The sequence below is a fragment of the Neovison vison genome, chromosome 1, assembly GCF_020171115.1.
Source record: "Neovison vison isolate M4711 chromosome 1, ASM_NN_V1, whole genome shotgun sequence".
NCBI lineage: Eukaryota > Metazoa > Chordata > Mammalia > Carnivora > Mustelidae > Neogale > Neogale vison.
In genome coordinates this window covers 211,207,524-211,224,257 of record NC_058091.1, presented here as the reverse complement: position 1 = coordinate 211,224,257, position 16,734 = coordinate 211,207,524, and the positions used below count along the sequence as shown (strand labels likewise).

General features: G+C 44.4%; 1 protein-coding gene across 1 annotated transcript in view; it reads right to left on the bottom strand.

Moving 5' to 3' along the window:
• Positions 1-265: 265 nt before the first annotated feature.
• Positions 266-16,734, bottom strand: part of SERINC5 (serine incorporator 5) — a 101,517-nt gene continuing 85,048 nt past the window's right edge. Inside the window, exons 9-12 of the mRNA XM_044266298.1 lie at positions 10,628-10,694; positions 7,592-7,631; positions 6,835-6,979; positions 266-4,867 (exon numbers count right to left, since the gene is read on the bottom strand). Coding sequence (XP_044122233.1) covers positions 4,720-4,867; positions 6,835-6,979; positions 7,592-7,631; positions 10,628-10,694 — 400 coding nt within the window. The 3' untranslated portion in view covers positions 266-4,719. The remainder of the gene's footprint in view (positions 4,868-6,834; positions 6,980-7,591; positions 7,632-10,627; positions 10,695-16,734) is intronic.

The following is a 16,734-nucleotide window of genomic DNA, read 5'->3' as shown; positions in this document are numbered from 1 at the left end:
TTGCTCTAATTCTCATATTTGCAAGAGCGTGGCACTAGTCTAAGAATAGGAAAAAGGAAGCAGCCCACAAAAGCTGTGGGGTGGGGGGAGTGAAGGAAACAAAAAAGTTGGGTTTTCATGTTTATATTTTCATTATTAAGAATCAGAAAAGATTCTATGAGCTTGAGAGAAAGATGATTAACACCTAAAGGCAAGATCTTTGGAAAATACCACCTGGAGGGTTCTAATTACAAAAAAAACCCCAAAATTCAAAACAACAGCAACGTAGTTTTCCATTTTAATTTTTATTAAAGTACAGAGTTAACAAGTTCTGAGTGTTCTACATAGGAAAAGACTGGTCAACTTCAGACACTTCATAGAAAAATTAGCATTCAAAAAACAAATATAAACCCACAGTTGCCTTTGTGACTCGAGGGAAGAAAATAACTTTTAAAAAAGTTACCAAAACTCTAACCATATCCAAGGCTATTATAAATTTCAAACAGTAAATTTATCACACATACTACATTTCAAATTCTAAATAGAGCAAAACATAAACCCATAATTCTGCTACAACTAGTTGTTTTGGAAAAGTTTAAAAAATTAATAATGTTACAATTATAAAACTTCCGTAAAATTTTTTTTTGCAAAAGTAAAAAAAGAACTTAAATCTTTAATATAAGAAACCAAAACAATCCTCATAAATTTCTTATAAATAACTCTCAAGACATATATTACACATCTGTTGCAAACTTTCTTTACCTGAGAGAACTTCCCAGGATCCTTCACCCAGAGGATTACCTTAAAGAGTTCATCATTTTACTCACATAAATATGACTAAACTCCTAAAGAAGCAGATTTGGACATATGTGGTTTTAATCTATCCTTACCCAATTAAGTTTTTCTGAAGGAATTTTGTTTAATAACAAACAAAAAACCCTCTTTGGTAAAAGCCAAATATTTCCCCCTTTCAAAATGAATGCCTCTGCAAGTGACTTACTGAGGAAGAAAATTTTTAAAAGGTAAAGATCTTTAGAATGACCAGCGTTAGTTGGAAAGATCTATGTAAACAGTTCTCTAGTTCTGTAGCGTAGGTCCAACATGAGAGTGCCCATCTCTGCCTGAAATGCAACACTGAGATGAATGTGTCTGAGGCTTTACAAGCATTGTAAAGATGGTGGGAAACATGGTGACCTTAAGAATAAAGCAGAGGGAGTTAGTCCTATTAGGAGACTATCCTACAGAGAATTCCATGAGCTGAGTGACTCCTGCACTGTCCCTGATTAAGGAGGACCCAGTGTTCTCTCTAGACAGGCAGGGTCATAGCCCAAGGTCACACCCTTCTTCATTATAGGTTAAAACTGCTTTCACTTCCAAGAGGAGTAGAACACAAATGTACACTGAAATGAAATGCTATTTAGAAAGGCAGTCAAAGGAGAAAGAAAGCCCAGGTGTCTTAAACAAAGGCTCTGGAATTCCCTTTGTAGGGTAACATGAAGCACCAATGGTGATAAACTTCTGGCTAAAATTAAATAAGTACATAATCTTAAATAGGCAGAGGGGGACAATACGGGGGTGAGGGTGGGGATTAGCGCTACATGAAGGTCACCCAAAATGAAGGATCCTCTGAGGAACTGGAAATTTTAAAAGATGAGGTGTGGGGGCCCAATTGCTGTCCATTCCTGATGGGCACCAGAACCCCAAATCTCTGTAACCCCACCGTCCAACAGCCCACATGCAGACAGTCCTTCAACTCCACGAAAGAGCCCCAAACACCTCTGGGGAACAATTCTCTCAAGCTATTTCCCAAGAACAGAGAGGACAAAAGCAAAACCCGCTAACCAGTATTACAAAAACTCAACCCAGTAAGGACCGAATCGGGTTTCCAAAAGCTTTTGACAGAAAAGTCTCCAGCCTTAACTCAGATAACCCATCTAGGTATACAGCAACATTCCCAGAAGAATCCCTTTCCCCACCTAGTGTTTTTACTCATGAAAACGAGAAGGGAAAATATTTCCATATCTAAGGAATAGCACAAAAGAAACATATACATAGTTTAAAAAAAAATTTCTCTTGAATCACTAAAGGAGTCTGACCAGCAGCTACTGGGAATGTACTTTTAAAAATCATGTACAGAAAGGTGGAGGGAGCAAAATTATTTTAAAAAGAGATCAGTGAACTTACCCAATGAACAGCATCATTACAGCAACTGAAAGCAATTGACACAATTTTTCCAGTTTCTCAAATCACAATAGCAAGAGAATGTAGGTTCTTTATACCCACAAACATTAACTCATCACCTGAGTATTGTTTATAACAATTAATAATCATTAAAGTCGACTTATTTATATGCCCTCAGTCCTTCGAGTATATTCACATCTCTCCCATCGTTCAGATAAACTTGCTTCGATTCTGTTGAGGATAAAAATCAGAGTGACCGCAACTCTATCTCTTCCATCAGACTACACTTCAAGAAGAACTTTGGGCCACAAACCAATTTGAAGCAGCTGGCAAACACGGTCTGGCTGGGTCAGCTAAAGAAGGAAACTCTGAAGGCCCTGGTCCTTTCCTTTCTGTTTCCCTAAGCTTCTTTCTGCAGGGGAAGCCTGCCAACAAAGGCCAGCCAAGGAACAGGAGCCTTGTCAGCTGGACCGTGACCTGCCCTGAGGCCAGTTCTCAAGTCACATAGTTGGCTGCCCAAAGCAGCAAGACTCCAGCAGGAAGAAAACACAATGAAACTAGTATCCCAGCTTTTGATGGGATTCTTCTCGAGGTCTTTCCTAAAGCCACTCTTGGCTTACTGCCCTGTGTCACCGCGCCAGCCACTGCCACAGTTCCTGCTGGGAGCTACCACACACGGCCAAGTCCCTCAACCTGTCCCCGACCCACAGAGCTCCCAGGCCAAGGGGCTTAACAGGGGCTGCGCATGGCGGCCTTCCATTCTGTGACGCCAGAGGACCTTTCAACTGCCAAGCTCGAAGAGCATCTGGCCTCAAATAAGAAATGGGATAAAGTTTGCAAAACAAGGCTCTCACTCATACATGAGTGCCTTTCAAAACGGAATCTCAAACATGAGAAATAAGGCAAGATTCTAGAAGAATTCGTCCACTGAAGTTGTCTCCCCGCTTGTGTTCCTGGGAGGAAGGCAAAGGAGCAGAAATGAAGAATCTAATTCCCCAGACCAGCATTTTGGCACACTGAGACCCGATTCTGCCCAACTCGGCAGGATACACAAAGGACAGGCCAAGTATCTCTATTCTCAGACCCTCTGTGCCAGAGAGCTCAAGAAGACGCTCTCCACCCTTACCGGGCACTCACAGAAGCCTCCGCACCACATCTCCACTGGGGTCTCCGACGGACTTTCCGCTGAGAAAACTCTTCCCTGACTGAGGACAGACATCAACACTGAACATGAGTATCTTCTTGGGCAGCTGCCTAAAGTCAAACCTCTTACGAGGATTACTTTACAAGTTTGTATTTTTGGAAATCTCCGTGGATGTTGCTTATGGCTTAATTAAATACCCATCTTCCCCCCCCATCCCCCAACCCATCGTTTCTTTTAAGTATATTTGGCCACTTCTACAACTTGTACAAAAGGCCTTATCTGGTAAGCCCAGTTTGAGGTGCAGCCTGGAATCCTCACCTCAGCAAATTTACTCCAAAAACCACAGTAAATATTATCATTCACATTCCAGATCCAGGAAACAAGAGCCCTTTTGCTTTTACAACTTCAAAGGCCTTAAGGTGGAAAAAAAACTGGCTGACTTTCACAAAAAAAGAGAGGTGCCGTGGGCTTCGGTTAAGAAGCGACTTTTCAGGTAAGGTCCTAGAGTATTGTTAAAATTAATAGAAACAAGTAAGAACGATAGCCTTCCACCGTTCAGGCAAAGAAAACAACATGGATATTTTTCTACAATCATGTGAACAACACCACAGACAGGAGTCATGATTATTGCCAGAACTCGGATCAGGAACGAATAGTACAGTGGGGGAACCACACGGTAGTGATGGCAAATTGTGCTTTTTCACATTATAGCAGAGATGGCGAGGCCAGACAGGATGGGGGACCTCTGGGAAGGGCAAGGGTAGAGAGTGAAGTTGTGATTCCCAGCACCACAGCCTCAAAGGGAAACGTCTGGGGGCCAGGAGGAAACAGCACAAGGGTGGAGTTCAAAGCAGGTGCTTCCTCTTGTACCCTATAAATACCAAGTAGCGGGGGGCAGCAGGACGAGTGCTGCAGAGCCCACTGCAGACGAGAGTCCCGGCTGAGGTGCGTGACAGGGGTCTGCATTCTGTCAGGGGCTGAGGGTTTGAGATTTTGGCAAGTTTTTCTATTCCAAGGATAAAAATGACAAGGGCAGATTTATCCCTGTCGTGCCCCAAACTCTGTTTTGGTTTAAAAACAAAAAAAACAAAAAAAAAAAAAACAGAAGGAAAATACTAGCCTAATTTCTATTCCAGTTTTTAGGGCTAACACACACACAAAATATATTATCCCTCAGGATCAGCTTGGTTGAAAATTTCAATTCTTTTGGAGTAAAATGGTTCTTTCTCTTGATTTTCCGAATTAAAAAGTCAATCAGGTGACTTTTTTTTTTCCCCCTCTGAAAGCCTTTTTCAGACTCACTCAAACCAGCCAGAGGATGCCAGCTTTCCACAAAGCACCAGTCACGGCTCAGACCCCTGGGACACTTCTTCAAAGCACGTCACTTCCAACCTGCAGGCCGGCTCAGGTCCTCCTCACACGGAGAACTGCCGAGAGGGACAGCAGAGGGGAGCGACCAGGGTCGCCAGGTATAAGAGCACACACATCCAGCAAGAGGCCATCTTGACCCAGAAGATGGACCAGCTTCCGCTGAAGAAGGTTTCGATGTTGGCGCTTTCATAGCTGTGGAAACAAGAGCCAACTGTTGTCAGAGCAAGAAGAGAACAGGCAGAGGGGAGGTCTCTTCCAGAAGGGGTCTCCCTGCTCCCTTAGCCTCCAGTCTTTCTGTTGTTCTGTTTTATCTTGTTTTTCCTAACAGCTCGATTCAGATATGACTCACACTATTTAAAGTGTACACCATTTCCCCACCTCTTCCCAGCCCCTGGCATTCACTGGTCTACTTGACTTTCTGTATCTCTGGATTTGCCTATTCCGGATATTTCATATAAATGGAATCATGTGGCCTCTTATGACTGGTTTTTAAGATTTATTCATGTTGTAGCATGGATCAATACTTGATTCCTTTTTATTGCTGAGTATTATCCTACTGGATGGAGATAACATATTTTGTTTATCCATTCATCAGCTAACAGCCATTTGGGAGGTTTCTACTTTTTGTCTGTGATAAGTGATGCTACTGTCAACGTGTGTGTAGAAGTTTCTGTGAGACCATACTTCTTCTTCCTATAGGGAATATACCTGGGATTCGAACAACCAGACCCTACCATAACTGTGTTTAACATTTTGAGGAACTGCTAAAGTGTTTTCCAAAGTGGCTGCACCGTGTTTACGATCCTAGCAGGAGTTTTTGTAAAAGGTTCTAATTTTTCCCATATTCTTGGCAACATCTCTTATTTTTTGCTTTAGTAATTACAGGTCCCTCCATCAAGCTTGCCATGCCAAAACTTGCCAGGAATTACCAAAGCATTAGATGCATTGGGGATGCATTAGAAGCTTCCTCCTCCTCTCTTCTTCCTAGGATATTCTGGAAAAAAATCACCCCGACGAAGCCTTCTGCTGGCCCCAGCATCCCTAAGCCCCACCTGGTATTCCTCATTCCTCTTCCTCTTTTTCCTCCCTAATAGTCAGTGCCATCTGCCTACTGCATTTGGATCACAGGCTGTCTCCTCCACTAGATTATAAGCCGGCCATTTATAAAGGGGCAGCACGTAGGAACTGCTTGGATAGTTGCTGCGTGAATGGATAAAATAAAGCACAAGGAGCCTAAATGTCTATCCCATGCATATTCTGAGTTATAACACAAAACTGGTTCAGTGAAAAATGATCCAAAAAGAATTAAAAAGAGTTTCTATGTAGTGACAGGGAAAGTGAGATCCATCATGGATTATCAACTTTAAAAAACAAAACAAAGCAAAAGAAAAAAAAAAAAGCTGAAGGGGAAACACATATAATCGTATCTATGTTTTTTTGTTAATTTATTTATTTTTAAAGATTTTATTTATTTATTTGACAGACAGAGGTCACAAGTAGGCAAGAGAGGAGGCAGGGAGAGAGAGGAGGAAGCAGGCTCTCTGTGGAGCAGAGAGCCCAATGTGGGGCTTGATCCCAGGACCCTGGGATCATGACCTGAGCCAAAAGCAGAGGCTTTAACCCACTGGGCCACCCAGGCACCCCTGTATCTATGTTTTAAAGATTGCACAGGCTTGGGGGCTTCTGGGAGACTCAGTTGTTGAAAGGGCTGCCTTCGGCTCAGGTCACATTCCCTGGGTCTTGGGATCGAACCCCACATCAGGCTCCCCGTTGGGCAGGAAGCCTGCTTCTCCCTCTCCCACTCCTGCTGCTTGCATTCTCCCTCTTGCTGTCTGTCAAATAAATAAATAAAATCTTTTTTGAAAATCGCACAGGCTTGTAAATGCACAGAAAAGGAATGAAGGAATATGCGCTACTGTAGCGCAGGTTGTAGGGCATGAGGATCAGGAAGTCCCAGGATTAAAAGCATGTCTGCAGACTGTTGAGACCCCAGGACTGTTTCTGTGTAGGTGAGCACAGAAGGACTTGGAGAAGAGTTAACTGACTCTAGGAGATTGGATCTGGGACTCGGTGTGGCTCCCAGCACTTAAAGAATAGGACTTAACTTGATTATCTAAAGACTGCCCCTTCTTAAATGTCTAAGACAATGAGCCACTCACTTGAACCAGCTGGTGACGGTCATCATCACATAGAGGGAAGCCAAAAAGAACACGAAGTGGAAATAGGAGTAGCTGTACACGGTGCCTCTCTTCTCATCATAAATGACCCGCGGTCCCTCCTTCACGTTCTGCTGCTCTTCAGTGTCTGTGAGGCACAAAGCGAGCGCAAGCTCATTGAGTGGACACATGCACGCCTGCTGCCCCCGCAGAGCCACACTCATTCATTTCCACCCCAGGGGCTGGTGAGTAGAGAAAGATGGCAGAAGCCATGTGTAGCCTCAGGCAATTTCATCCACACCCTCTGTGCAGAACCCTCACCCACCCCCAGGACCGTTCTGCACAGGGTAAGTTTCCCAACCTCACATTCGTTTGAACAGAGCAGAAGAGAGCCCATATAAATGGAAAACCCACGCTCAGCTCAGAGGGAAGTGAAAGGGCATGACAAGTGTTTTCGAGCCCCAGGTTGCTCCAGTCCAAGAAAGAAAGAAGGTAAAGCAGAGAAATTTTCAAAATTTTCATTCCTTTGAAAAATGTACTCCCTCCTCAAAGTCTCACTTAGAATTTACCTTACATATGAGCCGGCCAGAATACCAACATGAATACACCCAGTGATCGATCGCTAAGAAAGAATGTGAAAGTAGAGCCAACAGTACGCCAGTTCTGGAAGAAAACCTTCCTCTTACCATTCAAGTTATCTGGGTGTGAATCCCAAACACCTACAGACTAGAGCTGCATGGGAGGGAGGTTGTCTACTTACCCTCTCCATCAGGGCCGAAGCAAAAGCAACAGCGGGCTACCTGCAAGGGCAAAACCCAACAGCGTCAGGCGGCGTTTCTACCGTCAGGAAGGCACGAAGGGCCATCCCCATGCTGTGCCAAGCCCTCCGTGCAAACCCGAGGCCAGGCGCGGAACTGCGCTCATGGACACCTTTCAAAGGATCTGACTAGGCATCTGTTCTTCCCAAGTGCTTCAGTGCTGGTGACAGGAAACAGACACGGAGGTGAGCCACCCAGGTCCCCTTCAGCGGTACTCACTTAGTGCTCACTCAGCTCCCTGGGAGTGCTGGGCACAGCCTCTAGACGGCAGCTCCCAGGCATTCTCTCAGCCACCGGGCCAGCCTTGCCAGGCAACCCACGCTGAACTGGCTGCTCGAGGCAGGGAGGTAGAGGTGCAGCCACTGACCCTTGACGACAGTTCTGATGGGTCCTATCTGCTCTGGGGCCCTGAAGGGGTCAACAGAGGCTTTGTCCCGCCTCTGGGGCCTTTTAACTTCACCCAATCTTGCCTCCCTCCCTTCTACCAACATTGATCCCTAAGGGACAACCTGCACCTCAACTCTGCCTTGGCAGCTGCTTCTGGAAAACTCGGCCTGAAATACAAGGTGAACAAGACTGGTACCCCCCTCACAGAGCTCATTTCTGGTGACGATTTGCTATACTTGCTAGGTCTGGGAGATGGTGGAGCTGGCAGGATCAGAAACGGTCAAGCTAAGAGGTCTGGAAGCTGGAGGTCCACCTGCATTGCTGATGAAATCAGGCTGCTCAACTACCTGTCTCTACAGAGGCAGAGGGCTAGGGACCGGGTTAGATGGAGGGGATACTTTCCTTTGAAGAGTCTCTGGCACCTTTTAAATTCTGTACCATGTTTCTGACCTAGTCAAAACAATAAACTAATAAAAAACTGGATTACGAAAAATTAATACATGATTTCAGAAAGACGCTGGTAACCAGAGTAAGAAACATTACACGTTGGGGCACCTGGGTGGCTCAGTTGGTTAGGTGTCTGCCTTTAGCTCAGGCCATGATCTCAGGGTCCTGGGATCGAGCCCTGCATTGGGCTCTCTGCTCAGCAGGGTATCAGGATCCTTGCTTCTCCCTCTGCCCTTCCCCTGCTCATGGTTTTTCTCTCTCTTTCTCAAATAAATAAAATCTTTTTTTTTTTTCAAATAAATAAAATCTTAAACAAACAAACAAAAAGGAACATTCCACATAGCAAGACCAGCTGGGAAGTACTGGGTCCTTGGCACTTTCAGGCTGATAGTACTTGTACTGGAAAGAACAGAGAGCCAGGAACAAGGACATAGGAGCTCCAGCCTATATACCGCAAGGCCAAACCCCTGTTTCCCTACTACATCAGGGACACTTCTAATAGAGGGAATGGACTTGACAGAATCTTGGATCAGGTGACACAGTCTAAGATCCACTAATCATGCAAGGGGCTCAAGACATGGTATTCTGGGGTCCTAGTTCTTCTGAAACTTAACTTAGCATAAGAAACTACTAACTTTCTCTTTCAAAGGTATATCCTGTGAAACCTGATACAAGGAGAGCAAACCAACTTCCGTTTTGCATGCTCTCCAGTTCAGAAGAAAACACCGGGACACTTTCCTTAGCACGAAAAGGAAAACAACCTCTTCAGTCTAACTTGGAGACGTGCTATTCTTTGGGCTTGCGCTCTACACAACAGGGATATTGAAGCCGCTGTGCACAACCCCAGCAGGTGGTCACCCGGCCGTGGTGAGAACAAACGCGTCCCTTCTAGAGACCCTTCTCTTCTGTGTAGGAAGCAGTAACCTATTCAGACTCAGCAGAGCCTTCTTCTTTTTTAAGGGACAGAAAGAGCCGTTGAATGCTGCTGGCAGCCTGACAACCCTTTATAATGTTCACTGTCTCCAGGTCAGGTGCAGGAAAGACCGTCCCCACAGCCCCAGCTGCAGAGAAGAGTGTCTGTATCTGGACACATACCAGGGCTCCTCCATCCGGGGAAAGCTCTGAGGACACGGCAAGGGGGGGGGGTGGAGGGCTGGGGGTCAGGCGGGGTCTGCAGCAGGGCTGGGAGCCGGCACTGAGCTCTCGCAGCAGAGTTTGGGAACCTGGACTCTGGAACCAGGGTGCCCAGGTCACAGTGCCAGCAAATCAGAAGCTTAAGTAACTTTTCTGTCTCTCCCGTCTGTTAAAACAGAGTTTATAAAGCACTCACTGGGTTTTTTCAGGGCTGAAATGCGATCACAAATACAGTGCTTAGAACAGCGCCGGGCATGTAACAATTGCTGTGAAGTCTCAGCCATTATTGGAACCCTGTGTTCCTTCCATTCCTGGGGTCAGACTTTTCCCGGCTGCCTCCACGGGATTAGTGCTTTTCTGACCTTGATGGATGTTCCAAGGGCCCCCGCAAAAGACTGTGGCACAGGTAAGGAAGTGACAGGCTTCCTGCTGACCAAAAGGCATCTACTGCTAAGCCCCCTGATTCTCTGGACCTCTACTGCTCCCAGGTCCTTACCCAGAAATGCCCACCTGACCAAACCGAAGCAATGAGATAAGCTAATGTGTAGACAACGCTCAGCAGTGTGGCAGGGAGGGATGCTCGTTCCTTCCCTTCTGTGTTATACCTGTCTGTGGCCTTCTACATAGCATGACCATAAGGTTATGTGTAATAGCTGTTCTGGAGAAGAATGGACTAGAAGTTAACATACATACACACACACACACACACACACACTCCATTGTGACAGGAGGAAAACGCAGAGAGCACCCCCACAAGCGACCCAGGCCTCGGATGGGAGAGAGGGAGCAAGGCCACAGTAGAGGCTGATTCTGTTGGATGAAAATCAAAGATTCATTTTAATCCCATTGTCTCTACATTACTTTTTTCTGTACAAAAATTGTGTTCTTTCCTGAGGAGAAAAATGGGATCATGGAATGCAGATCAATAAAGACACAAACACACAGAAAGAGCCTTCCTGAAAAATGGGTCTTCTGAGATGAAGCAGGGCAAGGGAGGGAAATGAACTTACTTCCAGTTCTGGAGCTGCGTATCGCCCCTGCAGAGCATCAGAACTTGACCTTGTCGTTGATGTCAAGCTAAGAAACAAACACACACATTATATCCCATCCGAGGAAGGGCAGAGCCCCCTGGCCAGTGCTCTCATGAGAGGCTCACCGTGTCCTCCAGCTCTGGCTCCTTAAAAAGAATTGTCTATTTCAATATTCCACTTTACTCCAAAACTGACCGACCAATTCTACAGTTGTCTTTTTACACAGATTGCATTAGATCATTCTAAGCAAGAGAAGTTTGTCAATAAAGAGATAAGGTATCTTTTGGTCCTATTATCTTGATTTTCACCTCTCCTCCCTCAAACACCAAGCCAAAAGGATTTTCTGATTTCCATTTTATCTTTCCACAACTTTTGATTAGTCTCACTTAGAAGGGATCAAAACCAATGAAAGAACCCAGAGATGGCATTAAAACAAAAAAGGCAAAGGCATAGAAAGCAAAGGTCACAGTTATTTACTATGATAATCAGCCTTTGGCAGAACAAGGTTTTCTGCTCGGAAATTCAATAGACTAGCTATCAGTGTGATTAGAAAAAAAAAAAAAAAAAAAAATTCTTCCCACCACTCTCCCTATACCCAGAGAGTAAAATATTATAAAATCTGGCTTATAGGGGTGAAAGAGGTATTTCTTTTGGGGGGAAAAAGGGAACATTTTAAGCAAGCAGAAATATATATAACACTCAGGGTTCTAACTAACTCTGTAAGTTCATTTAGCAAATATTTACTGAAGGCCTGCCATGTGTCAGGCCCTGTTCCAAGCCCTGGGGACTCAGTGAAAAAGACAACAGTCCCTAACCTCTTGCGTCCTCTGTGCCAGCCTGGGGGTGTGGGGGTGTGGCCATGGGAGAAGCAGGAATTAGCAGATTCATTTCAACCAAATAAACCCCATGAGGCAACATGCCTTCTCTGCTCATTCTCATGCTCCTTCTCAAAGACAGAAGAGATCAATGAAATGCAAATAAACAATAAAAAGCCTTCCGCACAAAAAGGTCCTCTGGGATCCAAGCACACTGCTTCCTTTGTGGGCCACTCAAGTCCAATAGCATCACTTTCACTTCTGCGCGAAACAGATGGGATGCTGATCGAGGCCCAACCGCTCCTGCTTCCTGACTTCAAGCCTTGTCAGAGGAATTTTGGAGATACTTTCTGACGGCGGTACACCCAAGAAACACATTCCCCTCGCTCCTGCATGTAAGAGCGTGCTGTATTTTCTGCATGTGAGTTATGATTTAATAGTGTATCATTTCTGTGGAGGAAAATGTAACTTTTTAGAAAGATCAATTTTTTTTTACAATTTTCACCTAAAGGATGGTATTTTTTCTTTAAAAGCATTAGAATAAATACTGTACTTTTGCAAATTTCTTTGGAATAAAGTGGTTTCAAGAACAACAAAGCTTTTGATTCTGGCACCTCTGCCAACTTACTTCCATCATCAGAGAGCACCGAATGGGGAAGCTTTTGTTCTTTTTTCTAAATACCTATATTCAATTACTCAGCAATCAAACGGGATCTTGCCATTTGCAACAATGTGGATGAAACTAGAGTGTATTATGCTAAGCAAAATAAATCAGAAAAGACAATTATCATATGATCTCACTCATTACTGAAAAAAAAAAAAAAAAAAAGGAATTTAAGAAACAATACAGGATCATGGGGGAAGGAAAGGAAAAATAAAACGGGATGAAACCAGAGAGGGAAATAAACAATAAGAGACTCTCAACTCTAGGAAACAAACTGAGGGCTGCTGGAGGGGAAGTTGTTGGGGGAGAATGGGGTAACCGGGTAATGGGCAATGAGGAGGGTGTGTAATGAGCATTGGGTCTTACATACGACTGATGAATCACTGACCTCTACCTCTGAAACTAGTAACACACTATATATTAATTAACTGAATTTAGTTTTAAATTTAGTTTTAAATCCTGGATTATGCAGAAGCTCTTCCCTTCCAGGGCTAAGGCACGAGCAACTTTCACCTACTGCTTCTGGTGGGGCACGGAAGGACAAAGATCACATTTGATTGGGACGGGGCTTCACTGTACAGACAAGTCATAGCCCGTTGACTATCTCTAGCCCCCACTCACAAGAATCCAACAGTGCCTTGCAGCTACTGTGAAAAGCAAAAAATTGTCTCCTGTCTGCCCATCCCCCACCATCACTGCTATGCCCAGGGCCTCTTCTGTATTGGCAGAATGACTCAAAATGCAGGTGGCCCTCTGCACCTGCTTCAGCTGCTTTTGGAATTGGCCAAACTCTCCAAGATCAAAGAAAATCTCTAGAGAACAGGTCCAGACTTTCCTGTGGGGAGACCACGGATTCTGCTCCCTGACAAAGTTACAGGGCCCTCAGGAGATCTCAGGACTAGTCCTACCCTTTGTGTGAAGTTCAGTTATGTCCCCGATGCACAGTATAACTGGTGACTCACAGCTCCCAAAGGAGATGACAGTCCTATGTGAACTGACGGGGGAGGCCTGGCCAAGTCCCTAACGCACAGCCAGGAAGATTTCTAGCTGGTAGGTGAGGGAGCAGCAGGAGTCTCAAAATAAAGCTTGTATATTCCTCCTTCATTTTTTTTTTCTTCTTAACTTGTCCTCCTTTCTTAAATTAAGGTAGCAGACACAGAATGCACCAAAAGAACAGACACCATGATTTGCTAACTCATCTTGGTTTAAGCCAATCTTCTCTCCAATTCTCTTACCAACCATGTACTTATTTCTACACGGTTGGTCTTATTGCCATGAATGTTTCATTTTGAATTAGCAAGTTGTTTCACATTTAATAAGAATTCTCAGTTTTTCTCATTTCAAATTCAAATTCCTAAACATTTAAATAATAAATTCTCATAAGCATGGTTAAAACTGAAATAGCCGGGGCCATTTTATAGCACAAATACCTTCTAATAATAAAATGAGGCAAGGCACCCAGCTTATGGTTGAACCTCAGTGAAAGACCTTACTCTAGACAATCCCAGGGGGAAAAACTACTTTGAACCTGCCTCTCTCCCAGAACCCTCGCACAGGAAACTCAAGGAGAGGGTCCCTGAGACTAGGAGTAGAGAATCACAGAAATGGGCTCTATGCTCTTCAGTTTCCTTTTGATGTACAATGAGGGAACTGAGGCTCCCTCACTGACTCCAGGATCCTGCCTGGCTGGACGGTGTGAACTTGAAGCCAACGAAATAACAATTTCAATCAAAATCTAAAGACCAAGGAGGGAATTAAGAAATAGTATAGTGGAAGCTGGGACCTAAGGGTGTGTCAGGGGGATGGACCTATACAAAGGCCATTAGGGAACCCCTACCTGGGGTCCAAGCTGTGATACTTCTTCATAGCAGTAATGCCTGGGGACAACAGAAGGGGCATCTAGAGAAAGAGTGGCCTCAGCTAAAAAGCCAGGGAGTACGTATAGGTTGAGCCGTTCCTTCAAGCTATGACAGCAAAGATAAAACATACTCAGAGTGAGTGCCCAAAAGCAGGACTTGGGACAGAGAACAGAAACTGAGCGCGGAGGCCAGCATGGGAGTCCCCTAAAGAAGCAGATAAGGAGATAGCGCAGTAAGCCTTCTAGGAGCTTACAAAAGACTTAACCCCAAACAAAGCAACTTTGGAATTTTCAGTAATGTTCACCCTATGCAGTCTTTAGGCTTCCTACCATTTCTCTCACGAATCCTAGATATTCCTGGGGTGGACAGCAGATTCAGTCAGAAGAGCATACAACTCTTCATCTGAGGGTTGTGAGTTCAACCCCATATCAGGTGTAGAGATCACTTAAAAAATAAAATCTTAAAAAAAAAAGAAAGAAAGAAAAGAAAAAAGAATTCTAGATATTCCTTTAAAAAAAAAAAAAAAAAAGGATGGGGCGCCTGGGTGGCTCAGTTAGTTAAATGTCTGCCTTCAGCTCAGGTCATGATCCCAGGGTCCTGGGATTGAGTCCAGCCTTGGGCTCCTTGCTCAGCGGGGAGCCTGCTTCTCCCTCTCCCTCTGCCTACTGCTCCCCTGCTTGTGCACACATGCTCTCTCTCAAATAAATCAATAAAACCTTTAAAAAAATATATTAAAAATACATAGTTGTGTCTACATATATAGAAAAAAATCACCACTGTTTTATGGTGAGGTACCATGTCTCTTGTTTGTTTTTATATCACTAAAAAAAACTCTACAGATATTTGACAGAATAAAAATGGTCTGTTTTTGTGGGCTGCGGAATGCCTAATCACACATGAGAAAAAGCGTTTGCTGCTTGGATGAAACAGGGCTGCGATTTGGATTTTGGAAAGATGGCAGTGATTCTACTTCATGGGCTGACAGACCTGCCACGTGGTGTTACTTTGCAGCACGGAATTTTCACCCTGTCAGATTTTCACTGCCACTCTTGAGTGAGAGATGAGGAAGAAAACCTCACCTCTTTCGGAATTTAGAGGCTCCACAGTGGAGGCTGGTAGAACTGGTTTGATATTCCCAAAAGATAACAATTTTCAAAGCCGACCATAGCTACTTGGAATCTGTGTAAATGCCAACAACAGACGTTACCAAATGCTAGTAATTAAACTGCGACACCGTGGTGCCTGCTGGAAGGAGCACACGGAAATCAGTATCCGCACAGGGGGAGCCCTCCAGGAACCTCATAGCTCCGGGAGCCCTTGTGTGATAGGTGGAGTCAATGGTAATTACTCATTAGTAATCTACTTTCGCCTCACATAATCTGCAGTATTTCTTACGTGCTAATACAGGAAAAAAACCCAAGGGATAAATGATGAAATTAGCCATGCTGCTGCTATTTCCCTCCAAAGCCCACTAAAAACAGACTCAGGAAGGAAGAGCTTACTCAGAAAAAGAAGAGCTGGAAATCAGCATTCAAAATTTGGGTGGCTTTATGGTTTTCCTGACAACATTCACTGACTTGGGCCCGAATCCTATCCACTGCTTTGGGTAGAGTAGGTACAGAGTGAACAACTATGGAATTAATAGAAATGAGAGGCCAGACATGGTCAATGTGGTCCTTTCCACTGCAAGGACAATCTGTCACTCTGTGGGGGACAGGATGAGGACCAGTGTTATGGAACCTTCCATGGGACAACCATTGCAACACAAGCAGGGACTTTCATGGCCTAACACGTGACTCAACAAGTACTCTAAAAACCCAGTTCCCCCATTTCCAAAATGTCTGTCTGTAGGTCCCTTTCTAACAGGAGGGAGTATAGGAGCTTTAAGAGAAAATGCCAGCGTGCACAGAAAGACATTTTATTTACATAAGCTAGCACCACCAGGATTCTTTGGTTTCCACCAGAGAAGTCCATAATGCACCCATGACAAGTTGAAATTTTTATACATTGAAACCTAACAAATAAAACATAAAACACAGAAGTAAAACCTCAACGTGAAAAGGTCACTGTCGAAGGGAAGCTTCATTATCAGTGAAATATGTACTCAGAATCAGTAATTTCTGTTACTTTCCTCCCCTGGGCAATCTTTTAAACATTCTAAATAGGGGCGCCTGGGTGGCTCAGTGGGTTAAGCCGCTGCCTTCGGCTCCGGTCATGATCTCAGGGTCCTGGGATTGAGTCCCGCATCGGGCTCTCTGCTCAGCAGGGAGCCTGTTTCCTCCTCTCTCTCTCTGCCTGCCTCTCTGCCTACTTGTGATCTCTCTCTGTCAAATAAATAAATAAAATCTTTAAAAACAAAAACAAAAAACCATTCTAAATAAAGGGGGCACCGACCCCACCACGAACAAGCATGTGAAATACAGCCTGCTTTAACGGCATTGTGGGTTTCGGCATAAAAGAAAGGGGACGTTTCCTGTCTTTTTGGGCCAAGCACAAAATGACCGTGTATGTACTGCTTTGTAGTCTTTCCATCAGCAGCAGAACAAACGGTATTTCCCGTGGATTAGAAAGCTGCCAAAACGTTCTGGCACAAGCCATTTCTTCCCCACTTTGTAATCCCTTGCCCTCTAATAATGCTTTAGCAACGAATATTCAACCCTTTCCTCAAGGCTTGCAATGTACTATAGATCTATTATAGTTATCCGCACAAATACAAGTCAGGAAAATGAAGTCCAAACACTGAGGTTC